Consider the following 15905-nt stretch of genomic DNA (forward strand, 5'->3'; position numbering starts at 1 on the left):
TGATCCTGCTCTTGCTGCTGTCTTGCTGTTGCCTTTAGTAGGGGTGGAAGTGGGGCCTTCTGTTCTGTTTCTGTCTAGGAGAAAAAAAAACTGTTGCTCAAGGCTCTGTGGGGCCCTGAATGCTAAAAATGACAGCTGCAGTCAGGCTGTGGTGCAGAGAGCGAGCTGTCACCTCTGCTTCTCTTGTAGTGGGATGGAGGTGGGGGGTGGCAGGGACTGAAAGCCTGCGTGCTAGTCACAGATTTGTACGTAAACTTGGGCCTTGCAGATGATACAGCACAGACGCTCTGAGCTTCTGCTCAGCATTCAAGGGCAGAATCCCAGAGGGCCTTGCAAGCCCTGTGGAAAGTTGTCGTGTGCCACCTTGGTGGAGTGGGTATCTGCTCTCTTTTACAGCTAGAGAAGCAGAGGCACAGATGTTAAATTAGTCCCTTGAGATTGAGAGCACCTGATACTGTCTGTGGCAGAGTGGAAGGCAGGACCTTGGGACTCCTGTTTCCTTAGCGCTGCCCACCCTTCCTTTCGCAAAACAATCTGTTTTAATCCCTTGTCACAATTTATTTCTCTTCTCTACCAGAATTCTTGCTCTTAAACTGCGTCCTGTAGTCCTCTTACAGCCACGAGTCCCAGGATCTGTGGTGCAACCTGGAGAGCCCTGCCTGGGTGTCACAGGCAGAAGTTGGCTGTGGCTTACCACAGGAAGCAGTCCTGGTTTGAACACTGTGGTTGTGAGCTGCCTGATGCTCCAAGAGCCACAGCGTGACCACCCCTGGGACTTCTTGCCCCAGTCACCATGTTTGCGTTTTCAGCACAAGAATGTACAGGTTCGGGCTGTGATGGGGCTTATCTGTGGGGTGGTGAGTTCAGAATGGCACATACCGCCATTCTGCTGTGGGTGACTTTCTAAGCCTTGAAGATGTTGGACCTTCTATGTTTTGAGCCCCTGAAACTGTTCCACTGAGCGTCCCTGTCTTTCTCTTCTCTGCAGAGAATTAAGAAAGACGTTGACAAAGGCACCCTGCATACAGATATGTTCCTGCTGAAGACTGAAGGTGCAGGCAGGGAGGAAGGTAAGCTACTGCTGCAGCTAGGAGGGCTGTGATGCTGCAGGACTGTGAATGCAAATCCTCTCTCTTCCTGTGAATAACAGACCAAAAAACCCCCAAGCCTCGAACAAAATTTCCCTTTTAATGAAAAGCACTATGCCCCAGTGTTTGCTCTGGGGCTAAACGCAGCAGATGAGTTGATTTAAATATTTCTTCTTCCCAGGAGTAGCTAAGTTCACTTGTGTACTGTGACTCTAGCTTCAAAAGAAAGGAGCTAGGGTGAAGGAAACAGCAGTTGCAGGGGGATATTGGAGAAATTATGTTCTTTGTTTATGTGTGCTGGAGAAGGAAGACAGTCCATCACACATGCAAGCAGAATTCCTCGCTGTTGCGCTCTGCAAAGGGAAATGGGAAGTGGGCGCTTGTTGCTGCAGCAGACTATGCGGCACAGCAGTTCTGTCCCCTTCTCGCACTCCATTTTACAGCCTGAAAAGATGAGGCTCTGTGTGTTTTGCTGAGCAAAGCTTTCTGGTTAGCCGAAGGCTGTAAGGAGTTGTGGTTCTCAGCTCCAGGTGACTTGATTTCAGAGCTAACGTAAATGGTAGCTCTGGCACAGTGACACACTGGGGGATTGTTGCTGCTGAGAAACTGGCAGAGCTCTGGAGGAAGGTTGGGGTATGCTTTTTGTTAGAGAATTGCTTCTAGCTCACAGCATCACCTATGTTGACACCTCCCAGTTGGTCCTGGAATAGTCTGAGATGGCGTGGAGGGTCTCCAGGCTTCTTGCATAACTATGTGAGAAGCTCTGGCCTGCACAGACAGCTTCAGGAAAAAACTACAAGAAAGATATTTTAGGGATTTTTTTTGCTTTGTATGTGGGAGGGAATTAAAACAACATTTTGAAATTCCTGTTCTCTGGGACATTTTGATCACTGCTCTTCTATTTCACAACAGCAAATCCTTCAGGATTGCAGAATTCTCCACACTGGAAATTCCTGTGTTGACAAACTCGCTTTGGTAGTGGTGTCACACTTAGAGACTCTTAAGAGAGAAGACTGGGGATTGGTCTCATTAGATTATCTAGTGCAGGGGTATTATCAAGAGCGGTTTTTAGCTGATTGGTTGTTTTGTCTGTGAATGTCCCCAGAAATAGGAATTCCATCATTGTCTTTAGGAGAGAGTGTCCTTTGTCCTTGGCTCAGGGAATGGGACAATCTTCCTTGAGCTGAATTTCTAAAATGTTAAAATTGCGAGTGATTTCTTTAAACCTAACCATTTTAAAGTGGGATTTGGGGAGGAGGGTTGGTCACATGTATTGTCTGGATTCCAGACCCTGCTTGCATTATGTCCTATTTACAGTTTATCTGGTTGAAATTGTGGTTCCTTCAGAAGCGCAGTGCCTAGCCAGTGTGTATGCTTCTGCCAGCCTGCATTTTAGGGATTTGCTCTGAATCCGGAGTAGAAAGGATTGGAGCAAAAGCGGAGGGTTTAAAGCACAAGCCTTTACCCGCTGCTGAGCTCTTTTTTGTAAAGTGTGGTTGGGTCTCCTTACAATGAGCTGTACTTATTCCTGGGGTTAAGGCAGGGGTGCAAGTTGGCAGACAAGATACTGTAGTAGAAGGGGCCTGTGGAGAGAAGTGGTGTAGGGTGGGCTCAGTGGGGTAACGGAGCTACCTTTCCTCGGTACTCAAAGGCTATAATTGATCCTGGTTTGACTTCCACCCTCCTGTAAAGGTGTGTACACCTTTCAAGAGGCCCCTTACCCTAGAAAGCATACCCTGAAGGTAGCTCTCTGCATTTGCTTTTGCTGAAGCCACAACAGCTTTCTAAGGGTAAAGTGATGCGCAGATTGGCTGCATGATTGAAGTGGAAGCGCAAGCGATTCTGATTAATGTTGTTGTTGAAGGTGCACTGTGCAGTTCTGAGACTGTCCAAAAACGGGTCGTTGAGCTCCTTGCTGGAGTACTGAAAGGCCTTGGAAGATAGAAAAACGATCAGGATTCTCCTTTGCTGATGCTCATATTTGCTTTTATCCATTACCAGACAAGTGGGCATGGAGTCGGCTCAACCCATCTGGAGTGAAACCCACTCCCAGGTCTGGCTTCTCCGTGGCGCTTGGTCCCAATAACCGCTCCCTTCTGTTTGGAGGCGTGCATGATGAAGAGGAGGAAGAGAGCATTGAAGGGGACTTCTTCAATGATATTTATTTCTATGACATCGGGAAAAACCGCTGGTTTCCTGGACAGCTCAAGGTTTCATTTTAAAAATAGCACAGATATATTCAGTTCATTCTCCTTGATCGTCTGACACATGTCCTTTCGGCCTTTTTTGGCCTCGTACAACTTTCTGGCAGTGTGGAGCAAGCCTCTGTTTCTAATAACTCAGGGTGCTCCAGAAGCTGAGCCACCAGGTGTGGCTGCTGCTTTGCTCTGTGACCCACTGATGGTGAAGAGGGGGAGAGGCTGTAGAAATGAAGCTGGGGATGTGCAACTCTAGCAGGTTTTTGCTCAGACCAACTGAATTCTTTGACTTTATGCTGCCCCTCTCCTTCCCTGCCATGTAGCTCCTTGTGCTGTCCATGCCTGGCACCCACAGTGTGAAGCAGACTGTGGCCCTGCTGGGGAGAGGGGAAGACTGAGCCCTGAAGCTTGGGCACAAAGCAAGAGTGGTTCAGGACACAATCGCCCCTCCCAGGAGTCAGGCTGCATGCGCCCTATTGTTGTGTAATGCAAAGTGAAACAAAGCAGCATGAAAACATGGTTCTGGTGTTTTACTGGAGGCGGCTCCAGGTCAGATGTGTAAGTCTGACATAACATAGTTCAGTAAAAGCTACTGTGAAGAGACCTTGTGTTGCTTTGGGCTCAAAAAACCTCCCTCTCTTCCCAAGTGTTGATGAGGTACTAGAAGAGATGAAATATTAACCTTGGCTCATAAGAACTTCAGAAACGTGGCCCTCAGCTCTGATCTTTGATTTTGTTTGAACTACTCTTAAGGGGGAAGTGAGGTGCAAATGACCTGGTTTAACTTCCTTCTTTCCAGCCCCACCGTTTCTGGCTTTGTTCTCAAAAAGGAGAAATCAATCACATAATAACAGACAAACATGCACTCAGATGTTTGCTTCTGCCTTCCTAGCTGACTGTTTTCCAGCCCTTTCATACAGTACTTTGAGGACCTGGAGTGCTTCCTGGTAATGCCCTGTAATTTAGCACCCAGCAATTGTTTTGATTTCACAGAATGGTGGGTTATTTTCTCTTGCTCCTATCACAGACTAGTGAACTCTGTGTGTGTTTGCGTGCATCTGCAAGATAGAGAGCAAAAGAGCTGTTTTCTGTCTCTTCAGCACATCTTGCCATTAATAGAGGAAGCAACTCTGTGCCATGGGTTCTTCAGGAGTTTCATTGCTCCTTTAATGGCTGGTAGAAGTTCATGCCGAGTGGGAGCTTGCATCTATCACTCGAGACTTACTACTGGAGTGAAAAATAATTGGATTCTCCCCCCTCCCTCCCAGCAGCATCCACAGTATTTGTATTAACTGCTGTACGTGCTATTAGGTGCACACAATTCACACGCGGTCTCCTTCTGTTCCTTGTTCCTGTCAACAGGGACCAAAATCAGAGAAGAGGAAGCGAAGACGTGGCAGACAGGCTGAGGCAGAGGGTGCTGGAGATGAGGAGATGGAGAAGCAACCTCCACAAGGCCCGGTGGAGATAGTCAAAGAGATGGTGGCAGAAGACGGGACTGTCATGACAATCAAGCAGGTGATTTCTGGACCTGCAGAAGAGAAGGAGAGGTCTGAATCAGAGGAGGAGGAGGAGGAAGATGGAACCTTGGGCCAGCAAGTGGAGCCATGCCCACGTTCGAATGCCATGTTGGCGGTGAAGCACGGGGTTCTCTATGTGTATGGGGGAATGTTTGAGGTGGGCGATCGCCAGTTCACCCTCAGCGACCTCTACAGCATTGACCTACACAAGATGGAAGAGTGGAAGGTGCTAGTGGAGATGGACCCAAGTAAGCTATAATGGTGGGATCTCTCTGTCTTTAGTGTAACAAAACTATGCTAGGGGGAGTGAAAAAAATTAACTATGGAGCTTCCTCAAGGGGTGGTGATGAGAGCCTTTGAGTAGAGATTTTTCCTGGACAGTGGCTCTCTACAGCTACCTGAAAGGAGGTTGTAGTGAGGTGGGGGTTGGTCTCTGCTCCCCAGTCATTAGTGATGGGACGAGAGGAAATGGCCTCAAGCTGCGTCAGGGGAGGTTTGGATGGGATATAAGGAGAAATGTCTTCACTGCAAGAGTGGTCAGGCCCTGGCACAGGCTGCCCAGAGAGGTGGGGGAGTCACCGTCCCTGGGGGGGTTCAAACACTGTGCAGACATGGCACTTGGGGACATGGTTTAGGAAGCCTGGTAGTGTTGGGTTGGGGTTTGGCCTTGATGATCCTAGAGGTCTTTTCCAACCTTAATGATTCTGATTCTGTGAAAAAGCTTGGGAGTATGTGATATGCAGTGTCTTTTGGTCACCGTCTCTGCAGAAACCTGTCTGGTCCAGAGCGTTGTGATCCCTGCACAGAGTGAGCTCTGCTCTGAAAGCTTTTCTTCCACAGGTTTTCTATGCTGTTTGCTTCTTCCCGACTCTATCTCATCTCTTCCTGCTGCTCCCTGTCAGAGCCAGGCCCTGTACAGTGGGTGGATCTGTGAGGGCAATGAATATAGCAGGGCTCTGAAGGAGGACATATGTCTGACCTTGCCCTGGCATCCTCCGTGGCAGTTCTGAGTGTAGGAGTGGAAAACAGCTTTTACTTATTTCTTCTATTTTCTTTCTCATCTAAGAAGCACAAGAATGGCTGGAGGAGTCAGAATCGGATGAAGAGGATGATGATATGGAAGGTGCAGAGGGAGGGGAAGAGGATGAGGAGAGCTCTGAAGAGGAGAGTGAAGATGAGGAAGGTAATGATCAAGATGAATGTTGTCTCAATGTGAAGTGGGGTTTAGCACAATACCTGCTGGTACTGCTGCCAGCCTGGAAAGCCTCACTGGCATCCGGGTGAGTTTTCCAGCAAAAGCAAAGTTTTTTTAGTACACTGCTCTTGGGGTAGAGGAGAAATTTCATAGGTTACTGGTAGGTTTTAGGCTGTTACATTTAAACACATTAGCTGAAGAGTAGTCTTGGCCGGGTTGACACATGGAAGAGCAGATTGCCTTCATTAGCTGTTTGTGACCTCTCTTTCTGTCTTCTTCCCATTGTGTACTAGGAGAGGAACAACACCCATCTGTTCAGCCCGATGAGAAGCACGCAGACTATCTCTCCAGGACGGAGCAGTATTGGATTAAACTAGCCCGCAGCAACATGGGCCCGGATGCCAAGGAGAAGAAAGTGGTAAAAGTGGCACATGCCATGGCAAAGACTTTCTACGAAGATTCAGTCTAGATGTTGCTGAGGCTGTTCCATGAGTAAAGAACCATGCTGGAAGCAGTGGTTAGTCCCACTGAACTCAGCCTGCTATGCCAGGCAGTCAGCGCGTCCGGAAGGCTGGCACTCCAGCTCTTGCCTACTCTGAGTGCCTCTGGGCTGAGCGGTCTCAGTATGCCTACTTGATTAATGCTCTGGATATGCTGTTATTCCCCTGGAGACTGAGGGGAGGGTCTTCAGGAGCAGGGTTGCTGTCCAAGGATTTGTTCTGCTGAGACTGGCATATATAATGCTGCCGTATTTTTGTTCAAAAGTTGTTTTGAGTCTTTCAAGACAAAGTGGTTCACTAGTCCCAATTCCCTACCCTGTCTGGGGCCAGAATATGTCCACAAGGGTTTCTGCAATAAACTTGGTTACATTATTTTGGTTTTCTCAGTTAATCCCATCTTAGGTTTCTACTTCTCTTTCTCCCGCTGTGGAAGAGGGATCACTGTTCCCACTGGAAAATAGGCAGGTAGTGGTGATAAGATGCACCAGCAGCCCTGAGCCGTGGCTGCACTGCCTGGAGAAGCCTGGGAATCCTCTCATACCTCGTCTGTATGAGAGCCGCTGGAACCCCTGGTGCATGTAACAGTAGAAGCCTCTTTTTAGGGTTAGCTGTAGCAGGTTTGGCCTTTGCTTGTGGAATCTCCCGGTTCAGTTTCTCACATGTAGGCCAAGAAAGCAGTTGTCCTGCAAGTGAACTCTTCATGACCAGTAAAATGTCTTACCTTGAGACCTGATGGCATGTTGAGGATAGGAGGGAGCGGGATGACACTCTCAAAGGATTTTTTTCTTCCACCCCTGCTTCCTGGCTCAGCGCTTCTCAAGGCATCGCTTTCTTTCCAGCAGTGCTGTGGTCCATAGGGACAACAGATGGGGATGCAAGTGTGTCTGTTGCAGCAAACAAGTGATGACTTGAGTTGACACCAGAAGGCACTGGCTGTCCTTGTGCAGAGGAATCCAGGGTGCCATGGGTATTGTTTTGGCAGGGACATCACCAGGGAGCCGGCTCTCTGGAGAGCAGTGCTGGGTTCTGTAAGGCTAATTGGGATGTAATAAAGATTAAATAAAGCAGGCTGCCAATGTGATTTAATTGTCAAGATAAAAACGTTTGATAAAGAGGTACCTTCTCTGCAAAATAACGGGAGAAGTGAAAACAAACCATTTTTTGATATCCTAGAAAAGAATCTGTAGCACTTGCTTGGCTGACAGCATCAGTTGCCCTGTTGTCCTGTCACTTGGGTTAGTTTACAATACCCTGATCTCACTGATACTGGATCCTTTTTGTATGTATGATGTCCATGGCTTTCTCTGCAAAGTTTTGGGGAATCTGCCAGAGTTGCATTTGCAGATTTTGTTTTAATTATTATTAATTTTATTTATTTATGGGAAATAGTGGGTTTAAAATCACTGCACCTGTGCGCAGGGCTCCATTCCAAAGGCCCAGCCAGACAGGGGAAAGCACACTTTTTGCCACATGTACTTTATCATTTTTTGCCTTTTCAAATACAGATACACACCCTGAAAGAATTTTTTCCCTGAGCTGAAGCCAGGTTGCAGCAGTGCCAAGGATGAAGGATGGCTTTGTACAGTGCTGCTGCAGCCGCAGGAAAAGACTCTCCCTCCCCGTTCTGTGGTAGACTGTTGGATGAGGGAACTAGATGCATCAGATGAGCTGGAGTGTGTGCAACAATAATCTGAGGTTTTTCCTTTCATCTTTTCCTCAAGGGCTCTGGAACGTAGTCCTTGTTGTGCTCTGTGCCAAGCCAAGTGTGACTGGAGAAGGCATAGACTGGAAGAGATATGCTTCCAAGGAACCTGTGAGTCAGGATGGGCCGCTCCCGCTCCTGCGATCGGCGCAGCAGCGCGTTTGTGCCGCCTCCTGCAGGGAGCACGCTGCCTGCCTCCCAGAGCTGAGGGAGAGGAGGCTTTGGGGATGGGTTGCAGGGGAGACGACGGCTTCCCAGGGCTGTCATTGCTCTGCTGTGAGCTTGGGCTGACCTGGGCGTGCGGCTTGGTTCAGTTCCTCCCAGAGCTGGGCTTTTGGGTGAGGCAGCATGGGCTGCGGTTGGTCGTACGGCTTGGTTCAGGAGGCTCTGGTGGCTATCCTTAGGCTGTATGATGAGAGGATGCTGCCGTGGCAAACTGTCCTGGCCTGAAAATCGAAGCTTAATTGTCAGCTCTGACAAAACGAGGCTGTAGCACTGTAATTGGAACAGCCTGCATGGGCACTGAAACCCACACAGCGTCCGGTCTCACTGGAGGCAGAAAGTAATTCTGGAGCATCTGCAGCCGCTGCTCAGCAGAATGAGCAAGACAAATGCAGCACTCCCTTGAGCCCTGCGGCCAGCGACAGCCGAAGATCTGCCTGGACACCCCAGCCCATCTTTTGCTGGTGTAACTGTGGAAGCCTTGGAAGTTGTCACGTGTTGGTTGAGCAAATGAAAGCTCTGAGGAAAGGTAAACTTCTCACCTAAGCAGGGATGACTGGTTATTATTACTACGTTAAGTGCCTACAGGTGAGGTCAGAGTGTGATGGGCTCTCCCGTGGTCTTACGAAATGCAAGCTCTGATACTTTGGTATCAAGCTGTAATGGTACCTTGCTTTTCCGAGCGTCAGCTGAAAGTCCCCTGAAGCCTGGATCAGATATCTGGTCGTTTTTCTTGTATTGGGTCCAAACGTACCTTGAAGAGGAAGGTATTTTCCAGGCAGACACGTCAGTGAAGCGGCTTGCCTGAAATGATACCCAAGAGAAGGGCTGGGGCTAGAACTTGGGGGAAAACCAGGAACCAAGTAACTTCAGCGGTGTCTGTCCTAAGAGTAGTTATTCTTGTCTGATGCGGACAAAGAACAGCATGTACCTTTTTAATGTATGAACGCCCAGATAAAGTTCAGTTATTCCTTTGGCATCCATCAGACCATTGCTTTTCCCCATCTCATTGTAAAGGGATGAATGTATAAACATTTACGTAGGAGAGAGAGACCTCAGTTTGTTATTGTAGCTGGAAACAAGCTGTTGGGTTTTTTTTCAGCTAAAAGACAAGGCTGAAAGTACTCACTCCTTGAGGAAAAGGTATTCTGTAAAATCCCTTTTCTTTTGGGCCACACACATACTGTAACTGCACTGTAAGTAACACAATGAAATCAGATGTCTTATTACATTTACATGCACAGCTAGGAAGGGAAAAGGAATGAAGGAGAGTGCCAGCTGAAGTGCATTTTACGTTAGGGGTGGCACAAAAAAGGCCACAGTAGAGGGTCAGTGGTTTCACGTCTAACTCAAGCTTAGCTTGTACCACATGGGATTGTTCCTCCCCACGTCAGCGTGTGTGTCGCGGTGTGACAAGCGTGGAAGCGAATGAACCTTGCTGTGGAGTTTATCAGAAAGCACTTGGGGTAATTGGGCTGACCCAGAGGCAAATGCTGTTTGTAGGTGGAAAGACTGTTCCTAGCATCTCTGCTCGTGGGATTTTGCTAATAGTGAAGGCTTAGTTGGATCACGCTGAGTTGCTGGTCTCCTTGCAGTGTTGCCTACCTGCTGTGGTGGCTTATGGAGATAAACCAGTCCTAAACTCTTCTGCTGGCCAGTGGCTTGTTTGTCAGGCTTGTCGTGCTCTGCATGCACTGGGCTGATCTCGTCCTTCCTCGTTCATCTTGGAGAGGATCTGGATTCATTCACCCTCTGTTTTGTAGCTGCAAAACTTCCACTTTCTTGCTCCAGCAATACCGTGGGTGGGTCCCACCAGTACTGAACAGCCCTGAGCATTTTGTGTCTGTCAGCAAGACAGAAAGGCTGAGGACACACGCGTTCTTACAAATGCGGGTCTCTGATATGGGGGACTGGGAATGGGAGCATATCAAACGCTTTAGCTTCTGTTGGGAAACAGCTGTTGGCCTAACAGCTGCAGCATCCCTTGTCACTAACCCACAGTGACTTAACATTACAGACGAGCAAGAGAAGAGCTTTGAAACAAGCTCCACACTGAAGGGGTTGGGGAGCAGTGCTCCTACTGCTTGCAGGGGTAATTCTCACAGCTCTGCCTTCCAATGAGACCAAACGCCTGTACCACAATGCAGCTGCTGCTGGGGCGGGGGGCAGCTGCCCTTACAGAGGAGGCAGGGGGTTGGATGTCCGTGTTCTTACCATGTTAAAACTAACAAGTGAGTCTGTAAGAAAGCCTGAGCCTTGCTGGACTATCAGCGCTGTTACTAGCGTACCCAGATTGGGGATAAGAGGAAATAGGCAGGTGATAATGATTGTGAGTCTACTAGGTAGCCATATATTGGAGCAAATAACACCTGGGCATGAACGTGAGTCTCTCTAAGGTTTATCTTCCACTGACACTTCCAGACGGGGCCTGCGCAGCTCGCCACAGCATTTCAAAGCCATCCATCCAACAAAAACTTCTGGGCATCGCTCAGCAGCTCTCAGCATCTAGAAAGTGACATTTCCTTTAACGTTACAGAGCGTGACCTCTGAGATGCCTCGAGTGAAGGGACGCAGCTCAAATGGAGTTACATATTCAGACCTTTGGGCGCTGATTAGTAGCCATGGGGGCTCATTGCCTGTTGAAACTCCCCGGCTTGGCATGGTAATGAGGTGATTACGCATACCCTGGAAAAACAGGTTGGTGGTAGAGCTGAATCTGAGTGCCTGTGGGTTAATATTAGTCAAAACGGACCAATAAAAGGAACTCACAAGCTTGAAATGCCTCTGAGGGAAGCATAGTCCTGGTGGATCTGTTATTCAAAGGCACGTATCTAGTGCTTGCTGTACTCAGCGTTGTCTTCAGCAATGATTCAAGTCTTGGGCTCAGCCCAGAGCTGGTCAGGGAGCCTTGCCATGAAGGCCAGTGGTAGGCAACAACATGGCTGATGCAATTCATTTAGGGGCTGTGCGAGGAGGTGACCCGTTTCCCTGCGCCAGGAAAAGTTGCCACCATGTCAGGAGTCTGCAAAGCCCATCTTCTCTGTGAGCAATTTACCTGCGTGCAGCAAAGCTGTGCGGCACGGGCAGGAGACCCAGTCCGCCCTCTGCTCTGTTCTGCTTTAGCACAGATCTCCAGCCAACCTCACCCTATGACAGCTTTTAAAAATTCCCACTTTTCCATCCTCCCTTAATTTCCCGAAGCCTGTCAGGACATGTAATTAGTCCTCGGGTTTCAGTTAAGACCTTTATCACCCATATGACATTATTTCTCCTCTCGCCCCTCCCCTTCTGTTGCAGTCTGGATTTCCCCCCCCCCAGCGGTACTTCATAACTCCACACAAGGTAAAGAGATGCTGCAACAGCTCAGTATCTCTGAAAGATCAGGCCCTGGAGAGTCCCAGCGCGCTTGAGAATCTGGGTCTCGGGTACAAGCAAACCAGACGCCAGATGGGCTGGTGAGAAGGTGACGTGGCACGAGCAGGCGGAAGATTTTCTATATTCCTTCCTTCTTGCCTTCCCCAGAGATGTGGGGGCGACCCAGCCCATCGTTCCCACCGGTGGGGGCTGGCCGGAGGACCTGGCTGTCCCCGGGGAGGAACAGGTGCCCTTTTCCCAACAGCTTTACTGCGCTGGCAGGAGGTGGGCCGGTTCCTTGAGCCCCAGCCCCTCCTGGTGCTTCAGGTGCTGCTTGTTCCACTGTAGGAACATAAAAATGCCATTGCAGCCTTAAAAAAAAAAAAAAAAAGATATAAACCTTCAACTGTTCACATACATCTGTCGGTGTGGACATAAAACGGCACGTATGGACAATTTACGTAGATTTATATGCCACGATGAATGACATTTTAATGTGCCTTCGGTACATCTGCATAAATCCAGGGCTCATAAGACAGGGGAATATACTGAATTACCTCTCTCTCTGGGCTACTTCTCAGGAATATTTCTGGCCTTGGGCAAATGTGAATAGCCCAGAACTAAGACAAATTGCTCAGCTCCCCGTGATTAATAAAGGAATCATTATTTTTAAACACGTGGTTTGGGAGCCAATTAATATTAGTCTTCAGCTATCTTTCATACTGAACAAACCTCAGCTCGACTGAGGTTTTATCCCGTGGAACAGAGAGATGAAAAATCCAAGTTGCATTTGTGTTTGTACGTAGCTGCTGATACACGGGCGAGAGCTGGAAGAACTAGTCGGTCACCGGTGTGAAAAAGCTAGTTAGGAAATCACTAGTACTTTTATTTCGTTGATAATGAGAGGCCTTTTTCTGCTGCTTTATATACATCTAAGTAGCGTACTGTGTTTGCGTGTAACCGTTTAACCTGCTCCTGGTGGGACCTTTGTCGTGCACTCGAATGTACAAAAATAGTCCTCGAGAGTCATTACAAAGCGTCGCAACCAGAATTATGAAACACGTGGATGAGTGCCTAGGGCTGCAGTCACTATATGCTGTTATTTGGTTCATTTCAAGAGTAAAAAAGATGAATAAGGACTCAAAAGGAAATAAAAAACCAACAAAAGACGAGGGACGGTTACTGCAGAAAATGAAATTAAAAAGTTACTGAGGGTCTCGCTGCCTTCAGTTACCATTTACCTGTCCACCCATAGCCCTCTGCCTGAAAAGAGAAAGGGAGAAAAAGAGGAAGAAAAACTGCGACAGGAGGGAATAAGACCATGTAAGGAGAAGAACTGAATTTAACTGGCACATGCTCTAATCCTTAGTTTATTTCTGGTTAAAAATATAGCAATCCAGTGCAGTGTAATAAGAAATCTGCTGAAAAGGTAGCAGAGAAACAGCTAAAACAGAAGCAAAGCAAAGCTGAGTCCACAAGTCAGGGCTGTACCCAACAACTCTGTATGTGAAATGTCGAGGAAGATCTTTTTCCCTCCTTCCTCCTCCCCCCAGATATATCTGTGTGTGGGTTTTATCCCAGCCTCAGGTTGCTGCCGCACTCGCGTCCCTTCTCCTGTCGAACGGAGCTGCAGTGGGTAGAACTGAGGGTGGAATTTGGTTCCTGGACGTCCCAAATCCCGAACAAACCCTTTGAACCGTACCTGGTCGTGGTGGGCCACCGGCAAAGCCCATCCCCACGGCGGGGAAAGGCGGCGCGGGGAGGGGAAGAAACGGTACAGTCGTTTCTGAAAAGCCAGGGGACGTCGGCCATTTCCAAGCAATTGAGCTGAGACCACACTCTCGTCATTGGGACCATAACAGCTCAGAACAGGGATACGGCATCTTTAATGAGTATGCATATTATCAGTGGGGACAGGGGAGGGGAGAAAATCAAGGCAGGCATATTACAAAGATGGTATAAACAAACAAATTAAGTGACATAGGAAAAAAAAAAAAAAAGAAAAGAATACATCCTCAGAGGCTGCCATTGCCAATGATGTTTGGTTTTTTGTTTTTCTTTTTTTTTCTTTTTTTTTTCTTTTTTTTTTTTTTACAGGGACATGTTGGAAGCTGGAATATACATCCTGCATTACAAAGTGCAAAATACTACATGCTCAGAGCCCAAGCATGATGTCTGAAACAGTCCACAGCAAGATGTAAGAGACAAACCCACCACCCTCTCCCTCCTCTCTGGGACATGCTCCAGTGCTCCTCCCCAGATGCCTTTGAAAAACAGTTTTATCTTATTTTGCTTTATTTTGTTTTATTGTACCCTAAGTGGATCAGAATTGAGCCCTCTCTCCCCAGTCCCTCCCCACCAGTCTGCTCCCCGGCATCTCGGTGCGCGCCTGTATTTGGGATGGGATGCTCAAGTAAGGCTACTCCTCGCGTGTTGGTGAGCCCGGCACAGTGACCAGCAGCTACTCAATTCGTGGTGCTGAAGGTGCTTGCATGGTTTTTGGGGGGCAATCTGGGTCCATATTTTTACCCAGGACAAATTGGCTGTCAATTAAAAGTAGCACTGGGTGGTTTTCCAGCCTTGCTATGGCAGGGGGAGCAGCCTGGGGAAGAGGAGTGACGGCAGGAGGGCGGTGGGGCTGCTGCTCGCACCTTGTGTTCCCTAATCCCCCCCTGCCCCAAGAAATTTAGCAAAACACCAATTGCTGCTTTGTTTTAAATAACAAAATGGGGCCCGTTGCCTTTGTCCCATCTTTCACATCTAGACAGCGTTCGTGCCTTCCCCGTGCTCCTCCTCTCCTCCTTCCCACGGCAACGTTTCTGCTTTGCGAAGGGAGATGGAAGGAAAGCCTGGTTTGGCCTTTCTCTCCCATTTACCTTACCATTAAAGCTGTTGTGGATTTCCCTGGGAAACTCAGCCTGGAGCATCCCAGGGGCTGTACATACTTCAGACAAAATCTCCCCCATGGTCCCCTCATCTAGTCTCCGTTTTGGGGTTCATTACTGTTGTTACGAATATATTTTTGGGGGGTGAGGGGAAGGGAAATGAGGTTTTATTTTGTTGGGATTCCTTCTTATCCTTTCCAGTGTTGGGGGGGCAGAGTGTTGATAGCATTTTGCCATGCCACACAGCATAGTGTTATACAAGCAAAGAATTTTGGCTAAAATCCAAAAAACATTACCCAGGAAAAAAGGCAAACTGTGAGTGAGACTCGATCGTTTGTTGTTCTTCTGTGAAAAGACTTGGAAATTGTCGTAGGACAGTTCGAGTTACGATTTTTCCCTTTTTGTTGTTGTTGTTTGTTTTTGTTTTTTTTTTTTTCCCCCATTCATACATGTAACTGTTATTTTTGCAAACAAGACAGTCTTGAATTAGATGAAAAAGTTAATAAACAAAATGGCGACTCCAATATTTAGTAAGATCACCATGACTACCAGGATGGGAGCTGAGCCCTGGAAGAGAAAGAGAAGGAGAAGGAGTTAGAAGGTGCATTGAAAGTCCCTCTAAGGTTGCCTTGTAGCATGGGTCGGGCGCTGTGCTGGGTCCTGGATACCGCAGGGCAGGTCTGCAGGTGAGCAGACCCCAAACGGCCTGTTTACACCCCAAAACAATCCCGAAGTGCTTGGTAACCCTCGCTGAAGTTTTGCCGGCTGCTGCCTTAGTGAGGAAGGTATGAATAAAGATCTTCCCCTTAGAGGAGAGCGAACAGCAGAAGCAGGGACTAAACCCAGATCTGTTGCCTCCGTCCCTGTGACAATAAACAGGTGACCCCTACCTCTTTCATCTGGGCACAATGTCCTCCGAAGGCAGCCCTCCCATTCTGCCAAGGCAGACAAAATCCCGCTCCTTTTTCACCAACAAAAGTGAACCGGGCTCTGCCAGGAGCCCCTTTCCTCCCTTCCAGCACTGACCCACAGCCCCAAGGCATTCTTGGGGCCCACAGCATCCCTGGTAGCACTGTCCCTCTTAGGCCTGAGTGACAGCGAAGCTGCCGGACTCCTGTTTTTCTGAGCCACTTCAACACTTACTCTCCATCCGTTTGCCTCAATAGGCAGGTGTACCTGCGAGTCTTGGGGCAGACTCTGTTTGCTGTCATGCATTAGCACAGTCGGCACGTAAGTCCCAG

The 15905-nt window shown here is 48.3% G+C and overlaps 2 protein-coding genes across 4 annotated transcripts in view; one reads left to right on the forward strand and one right to left on the reverse strand.

Annotated features, from left to right (window-relative positions):
* Window positions 1-6873, forward strand: part of KLHDC4 (kelch domain containing 4) — a 29327-nt gene extending 22454 nt beyond the window's left edge. For all 3 annotated transcript variants that reach the window (XM_075101201.1, XM_075101202.1, XM_075101203.1), the window contains 5 exons: window positions 989-1070; window positions 3090-3298; window positions 4649-5054; window positions 5873-5989; window positions 6295-6873. In XM_075101201.1, the coding sequence (XP_074957302.1) occupies window positions 989-1070; window positions 3090-3298; window positions 4649-5054; window positions 5873-5989; window positions 6295-6470 (990 nt within the window). In that variant the 3' untranslated portion in view covers window positions 6471-6873. The remainder of the gene's footprint in view (window positions 1-988; window positions 1071-3089; window positions 3299-4648; window positions 5055-5872; window positions 5990-6294) is intronic.
* Window positions 6874-13645: 6772 nt separating this feature from the next.
* JPH3 (junctophilin 3) overlaps window positions 13646-15905 on the reverse strand; it is a 57941-nt gene continuing 55681 nt past the window's right edge. Inside the window, exon 5 of the mRNA XM_075101200.1 lies at window positions 13646-15231. Within this exon, the coding sequence (XP_074957301.1) occupies window positions 15151-15231 (81 nt within the window). The 3' untranslated portion in view covers window positions 13646-15150. The remainder of the gene's footprint in view (window positions 15232-15905) is intronic.

This window comes from Phalacrocorax aristotelis, chromosome 8 (genome assembly GCF_949628215.1).
Source record: "Phalacrocorax aristotelis chromosome 8, bGulAri2.1, whole genome shotgun sequence".
Lineage (NCBI taxonomy): Eukaryota > Metazoa > Chordata > Aves > Suliformes > Phalacrocoracidae > Phalacrocorax > Phalacrocorax aristotelis.